Here is a 23,544-nt window from a genome sequence, read left to right as displayed (position 1 = left end):
GCATACCCCAACCAGAAGCCATGAACTGCAGGCAACAACCGCACTGAGCTAAAGGCTAGATCTGCCGCTTTCAAGGAGTGGGACTCTAACCCAGGAGTTTAACCTCTAGCGTCGAGCAATCCCGTATCCGGGAGCGTAATCATAGCCTCAAGCTCATTACCATAACGCAACGTTTCCTATTCATGAAAATCGCAAATGAAATAAATATATTCAAACACAAGCTTAGCCTTTTGTTAACAACACTGTCATCTCAGATTTTCAAAATATGCTTTTCAACCAAAGCTACACAAGCATTTGTGTAAGAGTATTGATAGCCTAGCATAGCATTAAGCCTAGCATTCAGCAGGCAACATTTTCACAGAAACAAGAAAAGCATTCAAATAAAATCATTTACCTTTGAAGAACTTCGGATGTTTTCAATGACGAGACTCTTAGATAGCAAATGTTCATTTTTTCCCAAAATATTATTTGTATAGACGAAGTAGCTCCGTTTTGTTCATCACGTTTGGCTAAGAAAAACACCGGAAAATGCAGTCACTTACAACGCCAAACTTTTTTCCAAATTAGCTCCATAATATCGACAGAAACATGGCAAACGTTGTTTAGAATCAATCCTCAAGGTGTTTTTCACATATCTATTCGATAATCTACCAGTGGTGGCAGTTGCCTTCTCATCAGAAGAAAACGGAAAAATACTGCAGCTGGAGATTACGCAATAATTGCAACGGAGGACACCAAGCGACCACCTGGTAGATGTAGTCTCTTATGGTCAATCTTCCAATGATATGCCTACAAATACGTCACAATGCTGCAGACACCCTGGGGAAAACGTGGAAAACGTAAGCTGACTCCTAGCTCCTTCACAGCCAAATAAGGAGTCATTGCCATGAGGCGGTTTCAAAAAATGCGGCACTTCCTGATTGCGGCACTAACATCAGTTCTGTGGCACTCACAGACAATATCTTTGTTGTTTTGGAAACGTCAGTGTTTTCTTTCCAAAGCTGTCAATTATATGCATAACCGAGCATCTTTTCGTGAAAAAATATCTTGTTTAAAACGGGAACGTTTTTCATCCAAAAATGTAAATAGCGCCCCCTTTATCCAAGATGTTAAAAGAAATCCCGCTATGCCCTCCGACGAACAATCAAACAGGCAAAGCGGCAATACAGGACTAAGATCGCATTGTACTACACCGGCTCTAACTCTTGTCAGGCTTGCAAACCATAACAGACTACAAAGGGACGCGCAGCCGAGAGCTGCCCAGCGACACAAGCCTACCAGACGAGCTAAACTACATCTATGCTCACTTCGAGGCAAATAACATTGAATAACACTGAAACATGCATGAGAGCACCAGCTGTTCTGGAAGACTGTGTGATCATGCTCTCCGCAGCCGAAACATGACCAAATACAAACAGTGTAGCTATTCCTTCCGCAAGGCAATCAAACAAGCTAAGTGTCAGAATAGAGACAAAGTAGTCGCAATTAAACGTCTCAGACACGAGAGGTATGTGGCAGGTATGTGGCAGGGTCTACAGTCAATCATGGACTACAAAAAGAAAACCAGCCCCATCACGGACCCCGATGTCTTGCTCCCAGACACACAAAACAACTTATTTTCTTGCTTTGAGGACAATACAGTGCCACCGACACAGCCCGCTACCAAAACCTGTGGGCAATCCTTCACCGCAGCCAACGTGAGTAAAACATTTAAGTGGCTGGTGTGTTTATGGACATATTCAATCAATCCCTATCCCAGTCTACTGTCCCCACATGTTTCAAGAGGGCCACCATTGTTCCTGTTCCCAAGAGAGCTAAGGTAACTAACCTAAATAACTATCACCCCGTGGCATTCCCTTCTGTCATCATGAAGTGCTTTGAGAGACTAGTCAAGGATCATATCACCTCCACCCTACCTGACACCCTAGACCCACTCCACTTTGCTTACTGCCCCAATAGGTCCACAGACGACGCAATCGCAACCATACTGCACACTGCCCTAACCCATCTGGACAAGAGGAATACCTATGTGAGAATGCTGTTCATTGACTACAGCTTAGCATTTAACACCATAGTAGCCTCCAAACTCGTCATCAAGCTCGAGACCCTGGGGCTCGATCCCACCCTGTGCAACTGGGTACTGGACTTCCTGACGGGCCGCCCCCCAGGTGGTGAGGGTAGGTAACAACATCTCCACCCCGCTGATCCTCACCACTGGTGCCCCACAAGGGTGCATTCTCAACCCTCTCCTGTACTCCCTGTTCACCCACGACTGCGTGGCCATGTACGCCTCCAACTCAATCATCAAGTTTGCGGACAACACTACAGTGGTAGGCTTGATTACCAACAACGACGAGACGGCCTATAGGGAGGAGGTGAGGGCTCTCGGAGTGTGATGAAAGGAAAATAACCTCACACTCCACGTCAACAAAACAAAGGAGATGATCGTGGACTTCAGGAAACAGCAGAGGTAGCACCCCCCTATCCACATCGATGGGACAGTAGTGGAGAGGGTAGTAAGTTTTAAGTTCCTCGGTACACATCACGGACAAACTGAACAAACTGAATTGGTCCACCCACACAGACAGCGTGGTGAAGAAGCCGCAACAACGAGGGCAAACTATCTGCCCTCCAGGACACCTACACCACCCGATGTCACAGGAAGGCCATAAAGATCATCAAGGACAACAACCACCCGAGCCACTGACTGTTCACCCCGCTATCATCCAGAAGGCGAGGTCAGTACAGGTACATCAAAGCTGGGACCGAGAGACTGAAAAACAGCTTCTATCTCAAGGCCATCAGACTGTTAAACAGCCGTCACTAACATTGAGTGGCTGCTGCCAACACACTGACTCAACTCCAGCCACTTTAATAATGGGAATTGATGGAAATTGATGTAAAAAATGTATCGCTAGCCACTTTAAACAATGTCACTTAATATAATGTTTACATACCCTACATTACTCATCTCATATGTATATACTGTACTCAAGTGCTCAGCATATGTGGGAACTTCTTCAAGACTGAGAATGCCAAGAGTGTGCAAAGCTGTCATCAAGGCAGAGGGTGGCTATTTGAAGAATCTCAAATATAAAATATATTTTTATTTGTTTATCACTTTTTTGGTTACTACATGATTCCATCTGTGTTATTTCATTGTTTTGATGTCTTCACTATTATTCTACAATGAAAATAGTTAAACAAAAATGTAAAACACTTTTGACTGATACTGTAAGTACAAAGAGTATAGTGTAGTTCCAGTAGTTAGCTACACCACTACATTGACTAACAGTCAAATCAAATCAAATTTTATTTGTCACATACACATGGTTAGCAGATGTTAATGCGAGTGTAGCGAAATGCTTGTGCTTCTAGTTCCGACAATGCAGTAATAACAAGTAATCTAACTAACAATTCCAAAACTACTGTCTTGTACACAGTGTAAGGGGATAAAGAATATGTACATAAGGATATATGAATGAGTGATGGTACAGAGCAGCATAGGCAAGATACAGTAGATGGTATCGGGTACAGTATGTACAAATGAGATGAGTATGTAAACAAAGTGGCATAGTTAAAGTGGCTAGTGATACATGTATTACATAAGGATACAGTCGATGATATAGAGTACAGTATATACGTATGCATATGAGATGAATAATGTAGGGTAAGTAACATTATATAAGGTAGCATTGTTTAAAGTGGCTAGTGATATATTTACATCATTTCCCATCAATTCCCATTATTAAAGTGGCTGGAGTTGAGTCAGTGTCAGTGTGTTGGCAGCAGCCACTCAATGTTAGTGGTGGCTGTTTAACAGTCTGATGGCCTTGAGATAGAAGCTGTGGCATAGTTAAAGTGGCTAGTGATACATGTATTACATAAGGATACAGTCGATGATATAGAGTACAGTATATACGTATGCATATGAGATGAATAATGTAGGGTAAGTAACATTTATTAACTAATGAAAATAGTACCAATTTAGTTCAACTTCCACCAAGCTACTGCAAAGTTAAATTACTAGTTGAACTTCATGTAGTTCACACACACACACACACACAGGCATGCACGCACGTACACACACACACAGGCGCGCACGTACACACACACACACTCACACAAGGCACGCACGTACACACACACACACGCACTTACGCATGTTCACACACACACACACACACACACACAGGCATGCACGCACGCACGTACACACACACACACACAGGCACGTACGCACGCACGCACGTACACACACACACACATACACAGGCCCGCACGCACGCACACACTCACACACACACACGCACACACACACACACACACACACACACATAGTATTAATGCATGTATTAATGTCTGTATATCTGAAGAAATACCTGATCAGTAATCACACACACTAATCAGCCATGGCCAAGGAGCCTGTGTGTGTGTGTGTGTGTGTGTGTGTGTGTGTGTGTGTGTGTGTGTGTGTGTGTGTGTGTGTGTGTGTGTGTGTGTGTGTGTGTGTGTGTGTGTGTGTGTGTGTGTGTGTGTGTGTGTGAGAGTGTGTGTGTGAGAGTGTGTGTGTGTGTCTGAGAGTGTGTGTGTGAGAGTGTGTGTGTGTGTCTATGCGTGTGTGTGTGTGTGTGTCTATGTGTGTGTGTGCGCTCATCTGTCGCTTCTCTGGGAGCCAATTAGATCGCAGAAACGTAGACTCAAGCGGCTTGAGTACACAAACACACACAAGTAGTCTATATTCATACACACACTCACACTGTGTACAGTATGTCCATACACAGATATAGCCATACTTTATATTCATTCACACACACATTGAGAAGGAGTCTTGAGTGAGTGAGTGAGTGAGTGAGTGAGTGAGTGAGGGAGCGAGGGAGGGAGGGAGGGAGGGAGGGAGGGAGGGAGGGAGGGAGGGAGGGAGGGAGGGAGGGAGGGAGGGAGGGAGGGAGGGAGGGAGTTGATAGAAAATGCGTCCACGATGCAAATCTGTAGCAGACTCACAGACTGTAGACCGGCTCCGCAGACACACTCTTCTCTAAACAACCTCTACTGAGAAACAGTTTCACACACCACCTCCACACTGCTTTCTGTCTCTAGTCTCTCTCTGTCTCTCTCTCTCTAACACACACTCATGCCTAGCCCAGCCCAGTGCTGCTCACACACTCTAGTCTGAACACAACGCAGCAGACAAGAGCCATGCAGCAGTGAGAGAGAGAGGAGAGAGGAAAGAGAGAAAGATAGAGGAGAGAGAGAGATAGAGTGGCGAGAGAGAGTGAGGAGAGAGAGAGAGAGAGAGGAGAGAGGAGAGAGAGAAAGAGAGTTGGAGAAAAGGAGAGGAGAGAGAGACAAAGAGAAAGAGAGAGAGAGAGGGAGAGACGGATGAAAGAGTGAAGGAAGTGTATGGTGCTGTGTGTTCTCCAGAGGCTGAGGCAGTGAGCCACTGTGCCCCCTCTGAAGGTTCTACCATGGAGAGACAGACCCCCCAGCCCCCCTTAGCCTGGAGGACCTGGCCCATCCCCTACAGTCTCGGAAGGAGGGAACAACGAGAGAGAGAGTGGAGAGAGAGAGAGCGACAGAGAGAGAGAGAGAGAGAGAGAGAGAGGAGAGAGAGAGCGACAGAGAGAGAGAGAGAGAGAGAGAGAGAGAGAGAGACAGAGAAAGAAGAGAGGATAAAAGAGGAAAGCTAGAGTGGTAGGCTGTCCTAGTCAACTGTTGTTCAGTGATGACATCAGGACCATGTGACCAGGTCTCTCCAGTGACAGCAGAAGGAAGGCAGGCAGGAAGGAGACAAAGTTTAAAGCTGGTGTCTGTCTGTCTGTCGGGTAGTGTGAGGCTCCGCTCTCCTCGCCTCCCAGCAACCACAGACACGCCAGCCACGCCACGCTGCCACGCTTGGCCCTCTGGGTAACATATCTTTGGGAGTTTAACTGGTTAATGTGATCGGGTCTGCACCAGTCACAGGGGCTAACGCAGCACCGCACTACCTTAGCCAGTAAGGACGTTCCAACCCGACCACACTCACCCAGCTAGCGACTTCCACACCACCACCCCCAGCCCTCCGCAAAGACAATCCATTTTTTTCATCTGAACCAGACCTGGTCGTTACTTGCGGTCGTCTGAATACTTGACTCCAGAAAGACTTTCTTGTGGATGTTTTTTTTCTTTCTTCTCTCCTTCTCCATGACTTGGTGCGTGCTCTTGGTTTAGGAGCTAGAGGTCAGGGGTCAGGCTTACCACAGTGGAACCACCAGTAGGCTTTGGTGTCACGGCAACGAGGAGCAGCAATGGCTTCCAACAGCCTCTTCAGTACTGTTACACCATGTCAGCAGACCTTCTTCTGGGGTGAGTACACTACTCTGTCTGTTGACAGACTAACCAACCTAGATGATGCTGTGTCTGGGGTGAGTACACTACTCTGTCTGTTGACAGACTACTGTCTCACGTTGACCGTTGGATGAGGCTTTGTCTGAGTTAGTGTTTCACTGTTGGATGAGGCTTTGTCTGAGTTAGTGTTTGACCGTTGGATGAGGCTGTGTCTGAGTTAGTGTTTGACCGTTGGATGAGGCTGTGTTTGAGTTAGTGTTTGACCGTTGGATGAGGCTTTGTCTGAGTTAGTGTTTGTTGACCGTTGGATGTGGCTTTGTCTGAGTTAGTGTTTGACCGTTGGATGAGGCTTTGTCTGAGTTAGTGTTTGACCGTTGGATGAGGCTTTGTCTGAGTTAGTGTTTGACCGTTGGATGAGGCTTTGTCTGAGTTAGTGTTTGACTGTTGGATGAAGCTTTGTCTGAGTTAGTGTTTGGGTTCAGGTTAGAGGTTGGGGTCTGGGTCAATGTTAGGGTTAAGGCTTGGGATCAGGGTTAGGTTTAAGGGTTGGGATCAGGGTTTAAGGTTTGGGATCAGGGTTTAAGATTTGGGATCAGGGTTTAAGGGTTGGGATCAGGGTTAGGGTTAAGGGTTGGGATCAGGGTTAGGTTTAAGGGTTGGGATCAGGGTTTAAGGGTTGGGATCAGGGTTAGGGTTAAGGGTTGGGATCAGGGTTAGGGTTAAGGGTCAGGGGTAAAGGGTCAGGGGACAAGGAACATTTAATAGCCTAAACAACCATTTGGGGATTTGTAGTGTGTAAATATGAACCAGCTAAACGCCTGACTGTGAGATGATGGTATGTGCCTCATAATGTTGTTAGTAAATATCTCTGGAAGAGGGAGATGACATGTTTGAACAACTTAAAGCTACATTTGTCAAGCAACACAGGAACGGAGAGATTTCAACGTAAACAAACGGCCAACAACAGAATGGATTTACAGTGTAGCATTGGAACAAAATGTGACGAGAACAGACAGGGAATACCGGGGCTGTGTGGTTATGTGTGTGTTGCCTGTGTGTTAGGTGTGTGTTGCCTGTGTGTTAGGTGTGTGTTTACTGTGTGTTAGGTGTGTGTTTTCTGTGTGTTAGGTGTGTGTTTACATTGTGCTAGATGTGTGTTATCTAGCTGTGTGTGGAATAGATCAGAAGATGGATGCCGAGTCCAGAGGTTTCTCAGTATGTCTCTCTAATCAATTTGGAGGGAGATTATTTCCCTGGCTCGTCTACTGGGAGGGAGATCATTTCCCTGGCTCATATACTGGAGGGAGATCATTTCCCTGGCTCATATACTGGAGGGAGATCATTTCCCTGGCTCATATACTGGAGGGGGATCTTTTCCCTGGCTCATATACTGGAGAGAGATAATTTCCCTGGCTCATATACTGGAGGGTGATCATTTCCCTGGCTCATATACTGGAGGGAGATCATTTCCCTGGCTCATATACTGGAGGGAGATCATTTCCCTGGCTCATAAACTGGAGGGATGTCATTTCCCTGGCTCATATACTGAAGGGAGATCATTTCCCTGGCTCATAAACTGGAGGGAGATCATTTCCCTGGCTCATAAACTGGAGGGAGATCATTTCCCTGGCTCATATGCTGGAGGGAGATCATTCCCTGGCTCATAAACTGGAGGGAGATAATTTCCCTGGCTCATAAACTGGAGGGAGATCATTTCTCTGGCTTATAAACTGGAGGGAGATAATTTCCCTGGCTCATATACTGGAGGGAGATTATTTCCCTGGTTCATATACAGGGAGGGAGATCATTTCCCTGGCTCATAAACTGGAGGGAGATCATTTCCCTGGCTCATATACTGGAGGGAGATAATTTCCCTGGCTCATAAACTGGAGGGAGATCATTTCCCTGGCTCATATACTGGAGGGAGATCATTTCCCTGGCTCATATACTGGAGGGAGATCATTTCCCTGGCTCATATACTGGAGGGAGATAATTTCCTTGGCTCATAAACTGGAGGAAGATCATTTCCCTGGCTCATAAACTGGAGGGAGATCATTTCCCTGGCTCATATACTGGAGGGAGATCATTTCCCTGGCTCATAAACTGGAGGGAGATCATTTCCCTGGCTCATATACTGGAGGGCGATCATTTCCCTGGCTCATATACTGGAGGGAGATCATTTCCCTGGCTCATATACTGGAGGGCGATCATTTCCCTGGCTCATATAAAGGGAGGGAGATCATTTCCCTGGCTCATAAACTGGAGGGAGATCATTTCCCTGGCTCATAAACTAGAGGGAGATCATTTCCCTGGCTCATAAACTGGAGGGAGATCATTTCCCTGGCTCATATACTGGAGGGAGATAATTTCCCTGGCTCATATACAGGGAGGGAGATAATGTCCCTGGCTCATATACAGGGAGGGAGATAATGTCCCTGGGAGTCCCATAGGGCGGCGCACAATTGGCCCAGCGTCATCCGGGTTAAGGTTTGGCCGGGGTGGGCCGTCATTGTAATTGACTTGCCTTGTTAAATTAAAAAAATACAAATATCATTTTTGCCTTTACAGATAGAGTTGTCTTCATACAAAAATAGTACATATTTTATTTCACTATTTGACTAAACTAATGCATCCTCTGATAAACTTAAAAACCCAGTTCTATTGACCTGTGCAGAGCTCCCATTTCATCACTGAACCAGCTCCCATTTCATCACTGAACCAGCTCCCATTTCGTCACTAAACCAGCTCCCATTTCATCACTAAACCAGCTCCCATTTCGTCACTAAACCAGCTACCATTTCATCATTAAACCAGCTCCCATTTCATCACTAAACCAGCTCCCATTTCATCGCTGAACCAGCTCCCATTTCGTCACTGAACCAGCTCCCATTTCGTCACTGAACCAGCTCCCATTTTGTCACTGAACCAGCTCCCATTTCGTTACTGAACCAGCTCCCATTTCGTTACTGAACCAGTTAATGAATTGTGTTATCGTGTATCTTTCCCCCTAAAGAATGACCTTTGTAGAATACTGTCTTACTGATTCAAACATCGTAAATGAATAGATTATATGATTTTAAAAATATACTATTTAATAACTTGACGTAAAAACGTTATCTTGAAGGTTAATTTTGAGCTATCAACTAATCACTACACTGCTATATATATACTCTGTATTTATATATTATAACAACACTACTTTATATATAAATATAAATAAAATATATAAATATATAAATAAATATATAGATATATATACTTTATATGTATATATCATAGCAACAAACGTTATATGTATATACTTTATATTTATATGTTATAACAGCACTAATTTATATATATATACTTTATATGTATATAATATAACAACACTACTTTATATATACATACTTTGTATTTATATATTATATATATACTTTATATTTATATATTATAACAACACTAGTTTATATTTATAGATATATATATATACTCTATATACTTTATATATATACTTTAGATGTATATGTTATAACAGCACTACTTCATATATATATATACTTTATATGTACATATTATAACAGCACTACTTTATATATATACTATGTAATTATATATTATATATATACTTTATATTTTTAGATATACATATATATATATATATATATATATATATATATACTTTATATACTTTATATATATATACTTTATATGTATATACTTTAGATTTATATGTTATAACAGCACTACTTTATATATATATCTACTTTATGGGTATATATTATAACAACACTACTTTATATATATATTTACTTTAAATGTATACATATAATAACAACACTACTTTATATATACACTTTATATTTATATATTATAACAAGACTACTTTATATTTATATTTATATATATATATATATATACTTTATATACTTTATATATATATACTTTATATGTATATACTTTAGATGTATATGTTATAACAGCACAACTTTATATATATATATATGTACTTTCTAGGTATATATTATAACAACACTACTTTATATATATATATACTTTATTTGTATATATTATAACAACACTACTGTATATATCTATACTTTGTATTTATATTATATATATATATACTTTATATGTACATATTATAACAACACTACTTTATATATATATATTATTTGTATATATTATAACAACACTACCTTATATATATATATATAATATATTTATATATTATAACATCACTACTTCATATATATATCTATACTTTATATTTATATATTATAACAACACTACTTTATACATATATTTACTTTAAATGTATATATTATAACAACACTACTTTATATATATATATATATATATATATATATATATATATATATATATATATATATATATATACTTTATATGTATATATCCTAACATCACTGCTTTATATATATACTTGATAATTATATGTTATAACAGCACAACAATATATATACTTTAAATGTATATATTATAACAACACTACCTTATATATATACTTTATATTTCTATATTGTAACATCACTATTTTATATATATATATATATATATATATATATATATACTTTATATTCATATATTATAACAACAATACTTTATATATATATATATATATATATATATATAAATATACTTTATAATTATAGATTATAACAACACTACTTTATATATATACTTTATATTTATATATTATAACACCACTACTTTATAGATATATATGTGTATGTATGTATATATGTGTATATATATATATATATATATATATATATATATATATATATATATATATACATGTATATATTATAACAACACTACTTTATATATATATGTATATGTATATACATATATACTTTAAATGTACATGTTATAACGACACTACTTTATACATATATATACTTTAACTGTATATTTTATAGCAACACTACTTTGTATCTACTTTGGGTTTTCAGTCCTTACATTTCAAGAAGGGCTCTATTTTGCGTGATAAGTTAACTACATAACTCACACACTGAACCAGAGCAGTATGAATCACACCATTCTTTCCTCTCACTGTGAGGTGAATTAGAAGTTAAGGAGAAATGTTTCCATTTCAAGGCCAAAGGGAGTGAGCGTTTATTTAAAGGGATACTTCAGGATTTTGGCAATGAGGCTCTTTATCTACTGACCCAGAGTCAGATGAGGTCCTTTATCTACTGACCCAGAGTCAGATGAGGACCTTTATCTACTGACCCAGAGTCAGATGAAGCCCTTCATCTACTGACCCAGAGTCAGATGAGGTCCTTTATCTACTGACCCAGAGTCAGATGAGGTCCTTTATCTACTGACCCAGAGTCAGATGAGGCCCTTTATCTACTGACCCCGAGTCAGATGAGGGCCTTTATCTACTGACCCAGAGTCAGATGAGGTCCTTTATCTACTGACCCAGAGTCAGATGAGGACCTTTATCTACTGACCCAGAGTCAGATGAGGTCCTTTATCTACTGACCCAGAGTCAGACGAGGCCCTTTATCTACTGACCCAGAGTCAGATGAACTCATGGATACCATTTGTATGTCTCTGTGTCCAGTATGAAGGAAGTTAGAGGAAGTTCCGTGAGCCAAAGCTAACTAGCGTTAGCACAATGACTGGAGGTCTATGGATATCCACACGTTCATCTGACGTCTCCCAAGTATCACTTTAAAAGATTAATTTAGACTAGCCGGAGTGATGCATGTTCAGACAGCACTATGAGTGTGTGTGTGTGTGTGTGTGTGTGTGTGTGTGTGTGTGTGTGTGTGTGTGTGTGTATGTGTGTGTGTGTGTGTGTGTGTGTGTGTGTGTGTGTGTGTGTGTGTGTGTGTGTGTGTGTGTGTGTGTGTGTGTGTGTGTGTGAGTAAGTGAGTGCCCGCCGCACAGATGAATAGTGCACAGTGAGAGCCAAGGGAGATGGGGGTACTTCCACCAATCAGCACCACCTATTAAGAGGTTAACCTCTGATCCCGCACCATGTCCCTGTTGTGGGGAGTTTGTACTATGGGAGAGGAGCAGCACTGGGGGAAATGAAAAGCAGGCAGTGGAACAGGGAGAGGGGAGAGGAGAGGAGAGGAGAGGAGAGGAGAGGAGAGGAGAGGAGAGGAGAGGAGAGGAGAGGAGAGGAGAGGAGAGGAAAGGAGAGGAGAGGAGAGGAGAGGAGAGGAGAGGAGAGGAGAGGAGAGGAGAGGAGAGGAGAGGAGAGGAGAGGAGAGGAGAGGAAAAGGACAGAAAGCAGAATAGAAAGGCCATCTGAGAGCGAACCAGTGTAGAAGAACCAAATCATTGACATTGACAACATGTATCAGTAACTATCACCCTGTATAGATATCTACAACATGTATCAGTAACTATTACCCTGTATAGATATCTACATGTATCAGTAACTATCACCCTGTATAGATATCTACATGAATCAGTAACTATCACCCTGTATAGATATCTACATGAATCAGTAACTATTACCCTGTATAGATATCTACATGAATCAGTAACTATTACCCTGTATAGATATATACAACATGAATCAGTAACTATCACCCTGTATAGATATCTACATGAATCAGTAACTATCACCCTGTATAGATATCTACATGTATCAGTAACTATCACCCTGTATAGATATCTACAACATGTATCAGTAACTATCACCCTGTATAGATATCTACATGAATCAGTAACTATCACCCTGTATAGATATCTACATGTATCAGTAACTATCACCCTGTATAGATATCTACATGAATCAGTAACTATCACCCTGTATAGATATCTACAACATGTATCAGTAACTATTACCCTGTATAGATATCTACATGAATCAGTAACTATCACCCTGTATAGATATCTACATGTATCAGTATCTATCACCCTGTATAGATATCTACATGAATCAGTAACTATCACCCTGTATAGATATCTACATGTATCAGTAACTATCACCCTGTATAGATATCTACATGTATCAGTAACTATCACCCTGTATAGATATCTACAACATGTATCAGTAACTATTACCCTGTATAGATATCTACATGTATCAGTAACTATCACCCTGTATAGATATCTACATGTATCAGTAACTATCACCCTGTATAGATATCTACAACATGTATCAGTAACTATCACCCTGTATAGATATCTACATGAATCAGTAACTATTACCCTGTATAGATATCTACATGTATCAGTAACTATCACCCTGTATAGATATCTACATGAATCAGTAACTATCACCCTGTATAGATATCTACATGTATCAGTAACTATCACCCTGTATAGATATCTACATGTATCAGTAACTATCACCCTGTATAGATATCTACAACATGTATCAGTAACTATTACCCTGTATAGATATCTACATGTATCAGTAACTATCACCCTGTATAGATATCTACATGTATCAGTAACTATCACCCTGTATAGATATCTACAACATGTATCAGTAACTATCACCCTGTATAGATATCTACATGTATCAGTAACTATCACCCTGTATAGATATCTACATGTATCAGTAACTATCACCCTGTATAGATATCTACAACATGTATCAGTAACTATCACCCTGTATAGATATCTACATGTATCAGTAACTATCACCCTGTATAGATATCTACATGTATCAGTAACTATCACCCTGTATAGATATCTACAACATGTATCAGTAACTATCACCCTGTATAGATATCTACATGTATCAGTAACTATCACCCTGTATAGATATCTACATGTATCAGTAACTATCACCCTGTATAGATATCTACAACATGAATCAGTAATCAGTATAGATGCAGTATATTTATCCATGTGTCTTGAGGAGAGGAGAGGAGAGGAGAGGAAAAGGACAGAAAGCAGAATAGAAAGGCCATCTGAGAGCGAACCAGTGTAGAAGAACCAGATCATTGACATTGACAACATGTATCAGTAACTATTACCCTGTATAGATATCTACATGAATCAGTAACTATCACCCTGTATAGATATCTACATGAATCAGTAACTATCACCCTGTATAGATATCTACAACATGTATCAGTAACTATCACCCTGTATAGATATCTACATGAATCAGTAACTATCACCCTGTATAGATATCTACATGTATCAGTAACTATCACCCTGTATAGATATCTACAACATGTATCAGTAACTATCACCCTGTATAGATATCTACATGTATCAGTAACTATCACCCTGTATAGATATCTACATGAATCAGTAACTATCACCCTGTATAGATATCTACATGAATCAGTAACTATCACCCTGTATAGATATCTACATGTATCAGTAACTATCACCCTGTATAGATATCTACAACATGAATCAGTAACTATCACCCTGTATAGATATCTACATGAATCAGTAACTATCACCCTGTATAGATATCTACATGTATCAGTAACTATCACCCTGTATAGATATCTACATGTATCAGTAACTATCACCCTGTATAGATATCTACAACATGAATCAGTAACTATCACCCTGTATAGATATCTACATGAATCAGTAACTATCACCCTGTATAGATATCTACAACATGTATCAGTAACTATCACCCTGTATAGATATCTACATGAATCAGTAACTATCACCCTGTATAGATATCTACATGTATCAGTAACTATCACCCTGTATAGATATCTACAACATGTATCAGTAACTATCACCCTGTATAGATATCTACATGTATCAGTAACTATCACCCTGTATAGATATCTACATGAATCAGTAACTATCACCCTGTATAGATATCTACATGAATCAGTAACTATCACCCTGTATAGATATCTACATGTATCAGTAACTATCACCCTGTATAGATATCTACAACATGAATCAGTAACTATCACCCTGTATAGATATCTACATGAATCAGTAACTATCACCCTGTATAGATATCTACATGTATCAGTAACTATCACCCTGTATAGATATCTACATGTATCAGTAACTATCACCCTGTATAGATATCTACAACATGAATCAGTAACTATCACCCTGTATAGATATCTACATGAATCAGTAACTATCACCCTGTATAGATATCTACATGTATCAGTAACTATCACCCTGTATAGATATCTACAACATGAATCAGTAACTATCACCCTGTATAGATATCTACAACATGAATCAGTAACTATCACCCTGTATAGATATCTACAACATGAATCAGTAACTATCACCCTGTATAGATATATACAACATGAATCAGTAACTATCACCCTGTATAGATATCTACATGTATCAGTAACTATCACCCTGTATAGATATCTACAACATGTATCAGTAACTATCACCCTGTATAGATATCTACATGTATCAGTAACTATCACCCTGTATAGATATCTACATGAATCAGTAACTATCACCCTGTATAGATATCTACATGAATCAGTAACTATCACCCTGTATAGATATCTACATGAATCAGTAACTATCACCCTGTATAGATATCTACATGTATCAGTAACTATCACCCTGTATAGATATCTACAACATGTATCAGTAACTATCACCCTGTATAGATATCTACATGTATCAGTAACTATCACCCTGTATAGATATCTACATGAATCAGTAACTATCACCCTGTATAGATATCTACATGAATCAGTAACTATCACCCTGTATAGATATCTACATGTATCAGTAACTATCACCCTGTATAGATATCTACAACATGAATCAGTAACTATCACCCTGTATAGATATCTACATGAATCAGTAACTATCACCCTGTATAGATATCTACATGTATCAGTAACTATCACCCTGTATAGATATCTACATGAATCAGTAACTATTACCCTGTATAGATATCTACATGTATCAGTAACTATTACCCTGTATAGATATCTACATGTATCAGTAACTATTACCCTGTATAGATATCTACATGTATCAGTAACTATCACCCTGTATAGATATCTACATGAATCAGTAACTATTACCCTGTATGGATATCTACATGTATCAGTAACTATCACCCTGTATATATATCTACATGTATCAGTAACTATTACCCTGTATAGATATCTACATGTATCAGTAACTATCACCCTGTATATATATCTACAACATGAATCAGTAACTATCACCCTGTATAGATATCTACATGTATCAGTAACTATCACCCTGTATAGATATCTACAACATGAATCAGTAACTATCACCCTGTATAGATATCTACATGAATCAGTAACTATCACCCTGTATAGATATCTACAACATGAATCAGTAACTATCACCCTGTATAGATATCTACAATATGAATCAGTAACTATCACCCTGTATAGATATCTACATGAATCAGTAACTATTACCCTGTATAGATATCTACATGTATCAGTAACTATTACCCTGTATAGATATCTACAACATGAATCAGTAACTATCACCCTGTATAGATATCTACATGTATCAGTAACTATCACCCTGTATAGATATCTACATGAATCAGTAACTATCACCCTGTATAGATATCTACAACATGTATCAGTAACTATCACCCTGTATAGATATCTACATGTATCAGTAACTATCACCCTGTATAGATATCTACAACATGAATCAGTAACTATCACCCTGTATAGATATCTACAATATGAATCAGTAACTATCACCCTGTATAGATATCTACATGTATCAGTAACTATCACCCTGTATAGATATCTACATGTATCAGTAACTATCACCCTGTATAGATATCTACATGTATCAGTAACTATCACCCTGTATAGATATCTACATGTATCAGTAACTATCACCCTGTATAGATATCTACATGTATCAGTAACTATCACCCTGTATAGATATCTACATGTATCAGTAACTATCACCCTGTATAGATATCTACATGTATCAGTAACTATCACCCTGTATAGATATCTACATGTATCAGTAACTATTACCCTGTATAGGAACATACAGGTATCAGTATATATTACCCTGTCTATATATCTACACGTATCAGTGACTATTACCCTGTGTAGATTTCTACATGTATCAGTAACTATCACCCTGTATGGATATCTACAACATGAATCAGTAACTATCACCCTGTATAGATATCTACATGTATTAGTAACTATCACCCTGTATAGATATCTACATGTATCAGTAACTATCACCCTGTATAGATATCTACATGTATCAGTAACTATCACCCTGTATAGATATCTACAACATGAATCAGTAACTATCACCCTGTATAGATATCTACATGAATCAGTAACTATCACCCTGTATAGATATCTACATGTATCAGTAACTATCACCCTGTATAGATATCTACATGTATCAGTAACTATTACCCTGTATAGGAACATACAGGTATCAGTATCTATTACCCTGTATATATATCTACACGTATCAGTGACTATTACCCTGTGTAGATTTCTACATGTATCAGTAACTATCACCCTGTATGGATATCTACAACATGAATCAGTAACTATCACCCTGTATAGATATCTACATGTATCAATAACTATCACCCTGTATAGATATCTACATGTATCAGTAACTATCACCCTGTATAGATATCTACATGTATCAGTAACTATCACCCTGTATAGATATCTACAACATGAACCAGTAACTATCACCCTGTATAGATATCTACATGAATCAGTAACTATCACCCTGTATAGATATCTACAACATGAACCAGTAACTATCACCCTGTATAGATATCTACATGAATCAGTAACTATCACCCTGTATAGATATCTACATGAATCAGTAACTATCACCCTGTATAGATATCTACAACATGAACCAGTAACTATCACCCTGTATAGATATCTACATGTATCAGTAACTATCACCCTGTATAGATATCTACATGTATCAGTAACTATCACCCTGTATAGATATCTACAACATGAATCAGTAACTATCACCCTGTATAGATATCTACAACATGAATCAGTAACTATCACCCTGTATAGATATCTACAACATGAATCAGTAACTATCACCCTGTATAGATATCTACAACATGTATCAGTAACTATCACCCTGTATAGATATCTACATGAATCAGTAACTATCACCCTGTATAGATATCTACATGTATCAGTAACTATCACCCTGTATAGATATCTACAACATGAATCAGTAACTATCACCCTGTATAGATATCTACAACATGAATCAGTAACTATCACCCTGTATAGATATCTACAATATGAATCAGTAACTATCACCCTGTATAGATATCTACATGAATCAGTAACTATCACCCTGTATAGATATCTACAACATGAATCAGTAACTATCACCCTGTATAGATATCTACAACATGAATCAGTAATCAGTATAGATGCAGTATATTTCTCCATGTGTCTTGTTATTGTATCACATGGAGTAAAGCAGAACAGCAGGGGTCATTTATTAGTCTGTTATTTAACACAAATGGATTGAAGGGAAAATAACATGATTGGAGCCCTGAGTTCAAAGAAATATATATCATTTTAAAATATCAAAATCAAGTTGTTGTAGTTCAATCTATAAATTATGTTTCTGTTTGTTTTTGCACATGTATCTGTTGTCTCGGCAACACCTCATTAAACTTTAAACTTCAATTAATCTTTAAATCTACAATCTGCTCGTACAGATGCAGGAATAATTCCCAGAGCAGCGTCTTCTGTTTGGCAACATATTAGTTCAACTGCTGTGTATTAGGACATCTGAACTGATGGACAAATACAGGTGACTAAAAATGGCTCATCTAGTATCCCTTTCCAATCCTATACGTGAATTATGAATATCTCAGGTTCTGTCTCTGAGTAGTTTTTAAATTTAGGAATCAATATAAATCAATATGAGTCTTGTTTCTCAGGGATAAACAAACACTAGCCGTTAACTAAACTCTTAACGGTGGGATTCCTATTCAGAAAAATGTCTGGTTAAATTTGACTTGGCGTTCAGATGGAGACGTTAGGATTTGATGTATTCTAAGTCATGGTAGTGGCAGAGTGGGGAGGGGCAGTAATCATGAACATGTGTCAACCTCCCTCGCGCCCGCAATGCAGTACCCTACAGTACAGTACATTACACTACCCTACAGTACAGTACATTACACTACCCTACAGTACAGTACATTACACTACCCTACAGTACAGTACCTTAAACAACACTACAACACCCTAACCTAAACTACCCTACAGTACAGGACATTACACTACCCTACAGTACAGTACCTTAACCTACACTACAATACCCTACCCTAAACTACCATACAGTACCTTAACCTACACTACAATACCCTACCCTAAACTACCATACAGTACCTTAACCTACACTACAATACCCTACCCTAAACTACCATACAGTACCTTAACCTACACTACAATACCCCACCCTAAACTACCATACAGTACCTTAACCTACACTACAATACCCTACCCTAAACTACCATACAGTACCTTAACCTACACTACAATACCCTACCCTAAACTACCATACAGTACCTTAACCTACACTACAATACCCTACCCTAAACTACCATACAGTACCTTAACCTACACTACAATACCCCACCCTAAACTACCATACAGTACCTTAACCTACACTACAATACCCTACCCTAAACTACAGTACAGAACCTTAACCTACACTACCCTACCCTACCCTAAACTACAGTACAGTACCTTAACCTACACTACAATACCCTACCCTAAACTACCATACAGTACCTTAACCTACACTACAATACCCTACCCTAAACTACAGTACAGAACACTACAGTACAATACACTACCCTACACTACCCTACAGTACAGTCCAGTATAATTTCTAAATATTTATCCACTTATTCAACAGAACACCCTGTCACAATACCCTACAGTACAGTACAATACTCTGCCCTAACCTACAGTACAGAACCCTACAGTACAGTACACTACACTACAGTACACTACCCTACAGCACAGTACAGTACAGTACAGTACACTACCCTACAGTACACTACAGTACAGTACACAGGGAATGTAGAAATTCTACAGGGAATATAGAGATTCTACATGGGATATAGAGATTCTACAGGGAATATAGATCTTCCACAGGGAATATAGAGATTCCACAGGGAATATAGAGATTCTACAGGGAATATAGAGATTCTACAGGGAATATAGAGATTCTACATGGGATATAGAGATTCTACAGGGAAAATAGAGATTCTACAGGGAAAATAGAGATTCTACATGGGATATAGAGATTCTACATGGGATATAGAGATTCTACATGGGATATAGAGATTCTACATGGGATATAGAGATTCCACAGGGAATACAGAGATTCTACAGGGAATATAGAGATTATACAGGGAATATAGAAATTCCAGAGGGAAAATAGAGATTCTACAGGGAATATAGAGATTCTACAGGGGAATTAGAGATTCTACATGGGATAGAGCGATTCTACAGGGAATAGAGAGATTCTACAGAGGAATTAGATATTCTACATGGGATATAGAGATTCTAAAGGGAATATAGAGATTCTACAGGGGAATTAGAGATTCTACATGGGATATAGAGATTATACAGGGAATATAGAGATTCCACACTGAAAGTAGAGATTCCACAGGGAATATAGAGATTCTACAGGGAATATAGAGATTCTACAGGGAATATAGAGATTCCACAGGGAATATAGAGATTCTACAGGGAATATAGAGATTCTACAGGGAATAGAGAGATTCCACAAGGAATATAGAGATTCTACAGGGAATAGAGAGATTCTACAGGGAATATAGATATTCTACAGGGAATAGAGAGATTCTACAGGGAATATAGAGATTCTACTGGGAATATAGAGATTCTACAGGGAATATAGAGATTCTACATGGGATATAGAGATTCTACATGGGATATAGAGATTCCACAGGGAATACAGAGATTCTACAGGGAATATAGAGATTATACAGGGAAAATAGAGATTCTACATGGGATATAGAGATTCTACATGGGATATAGAGATTCTACATGGGATATAGAGATTCTACATGGGATATAGAGATTCCACAGGGAATACAGAGATTCTACAGGGAATATAGAGATTATACAGGGAATATAGAAATTCCAGAGGGAAAATAGAGATTCTACAGGGAATATAGAAATTCTACAGGGGAATTAGAGATTCTACATGGGATAGAGCGATTCTATAGGGAATAGAGAGATTCTACAGAGGAATTAGATATTCTACATGGGATATAGAGATTCTAAAGGGAATATAGAGATTCTACAGGGGAATTAGAGATTCTACATGGGATATAGAGATTATACAGGGAATATAGAGATTCCACAGGGAAAGTAGAGATTCCACAGGGAATATAGAGATTCTACAGGGAATATAGAGATTCTACAGGGAATATAGAGATTCCACAGGGAATATAGAGATTCTACAGGGAATATAGAGATTCTACAGGGAATAGAGAGATTCCACAAGGAATATAGAGATTATACAGGGAATAGAGAGATTCTACAGGGAATATAGATATTCTACAGGGAATAGAGAGATTCTACAGGGAATATAGAGATTCTACTGGGAATATAGAGATTCTACAGGGAATATAGAGATTCTACATGGGATATAGAGATTCCACAGGGAATATATAGATTCTACAGGGAATAGAGATTCCACAGGGAATATAGAGATTCTACAGGGAATTTAGAGATTCTACAGGGAATATAGAGATTTTACAGGGAATATAGAGATTCTACAGGGAATATAGAGATTCTACATGGGATATAGAGATTCTACAGGGAATATAGAGATTCTACAGGGAAAATAGAGATTCTACAGGGAATATAGAGATTCTACAGGAAAGGAAGTGGTTATTTATACTCTTTATCAGTCATGCTGGGTAGGATACTATGGTTATTTATACTCCTCCTCTTTATCAGTCATGCTGGGTAGGATACTCTGGATATTTATACTCCTCCTCTTTATCAGTCATGCTGGGTAGGATACTATGGTTATTTATACTCCTCCTCTTTATCAGTCATGCTGGGTAGGATACTCTGGTTATTTATACTCCTCCTCTTTATCAGTCATGCTGGGTAGGATACTCTGGTTATTTATACTCTTTATCAGTCAGGCTGGGTAGGATACTCTGGTTATTTATACTCCTCCTCTTTATCAGTAATGCTGGGTAGGATACTCTGGTTATTTATACTCCTCCTCTTTATCAGTCATGCTGGGTAGGATACTCTGGTTAATTATACTCTTTATCAGTCATGCTGGGTAGGATACTCTGGTTATTTATACTCCTCCTCTTTATCAGTCATGCTGGGTAGGATACTCTGGTTATTTATACTCTTTATCAGTCATGCTGGGTAGGATACTCTGGTTATTTATACTCCTCCTCTTTATCAGTCATGCTGGGTAGGATACTCTGGATATTTATACTCCTCCTCTTTATCAGTCATGCTGGGTAGGATACTCTGGATATTTATACTCCTCCTCTTTATCAGTCATGCTGGGTAGGATACTCTGGTTATTTATACTCTTTATCAGTCATGCTGGGTAGGATACTCTGGTTATTTATACTCCCCCTCTTTATCAGTCATGCTGGGTAGGATACTCTGGTTATTTATACTCTTTATCAGTCATGCTGGGTAGGATACTCTGGATATTTATACTCCTCCTCTTTATCAGTCATGCTGGGTAGGATACTCTGGATATTTATACTCTTTATCAGTCATGCTGGGTAGGATACTCTGGTTATTTATACTCCTCCTCTTTATCAGTCATGCTGGGTAGGATACCCTGGTTATTTATACTCCTCCTCTTTATCAGTCATGCTGGGTAGGATACTCTGGATATTTATACTCCTCCTCTTTATCAGTCATGCTGGGTAGGATACTCTGGTTATTTATACTCTTTATCAGTCATGCTGGGTAGGATACTCTGGTTATTTATACTCCTCTTTATCAGTCATGCTGGGTAGGATACTCTGGTTATTTATACTCCTCTTTATCAGTCATGCTGGGTAGGATACTCTGGTTATTTATACTCTTTATCAGTCATGCTGGGTAGGATACTCTGGTTATTTATACTCCTCTTTATCAGTCATGCTGGGTAGGATACTCTGGTTATTTATACTCCTCCTCTTTATCAGTCATGCTGGGTAGGATACCCTGGTTATTTATACTCTTTATCGGTCATGCTGGGTAGGATACT

General features: G+C 38.6%; 1 protein-coding gene across 2 annotated transcripts in view; it reads left to right on the top strand.

Moving 5' to 3' along the window:
• Nucleotides 1–5,176: 5,176 nt before the first annotated feature.
• Nucleotides 5,177–23,544, top strand: part of LOC110521125 (runt-related transcription factor 2) — a 223,668-nt gene continuing 205,300 nt past the window's right edge. Inside the window, exon 1 of one of the 2 annotated variants that reach the window (XM_090233333.1) lies at nucleotides 5,177–6,345. In XM_090233333.1, the coding sequence (XP_090089459.1) occupies nucleotides 6,288–6,345 (58 nt within the window). In that variant the 5' untranslated portion in view covers nucleotides 5,177–6,287. The remainder of the gene's footprint in view (nucleotides 6,346–23,544) is intronic. The other variant, XM_090233336.1, reaches the window with a different exon arrangement.

This window comes from Oncorhynchus mykiss, chromosome 4, assembly GCF_057628025.1.
Source record: "Oncorhynchus mykiss isolate SJ-2025 chromosome 4, ASM5762802v1, whole genome shotgun sequence".
In the NCBI taxonomy this organism is placed as follows: domain Eukaryota; kingdom Metazoa; phylum Chordata; class Actinopteri; order Salmoniformes; family Salmonidae; genus Oncorhynchus; species Oncorhynchus mykiss.
This window is presented reverse-complemented; position numbering and strand designations above follow the sequence as displayed.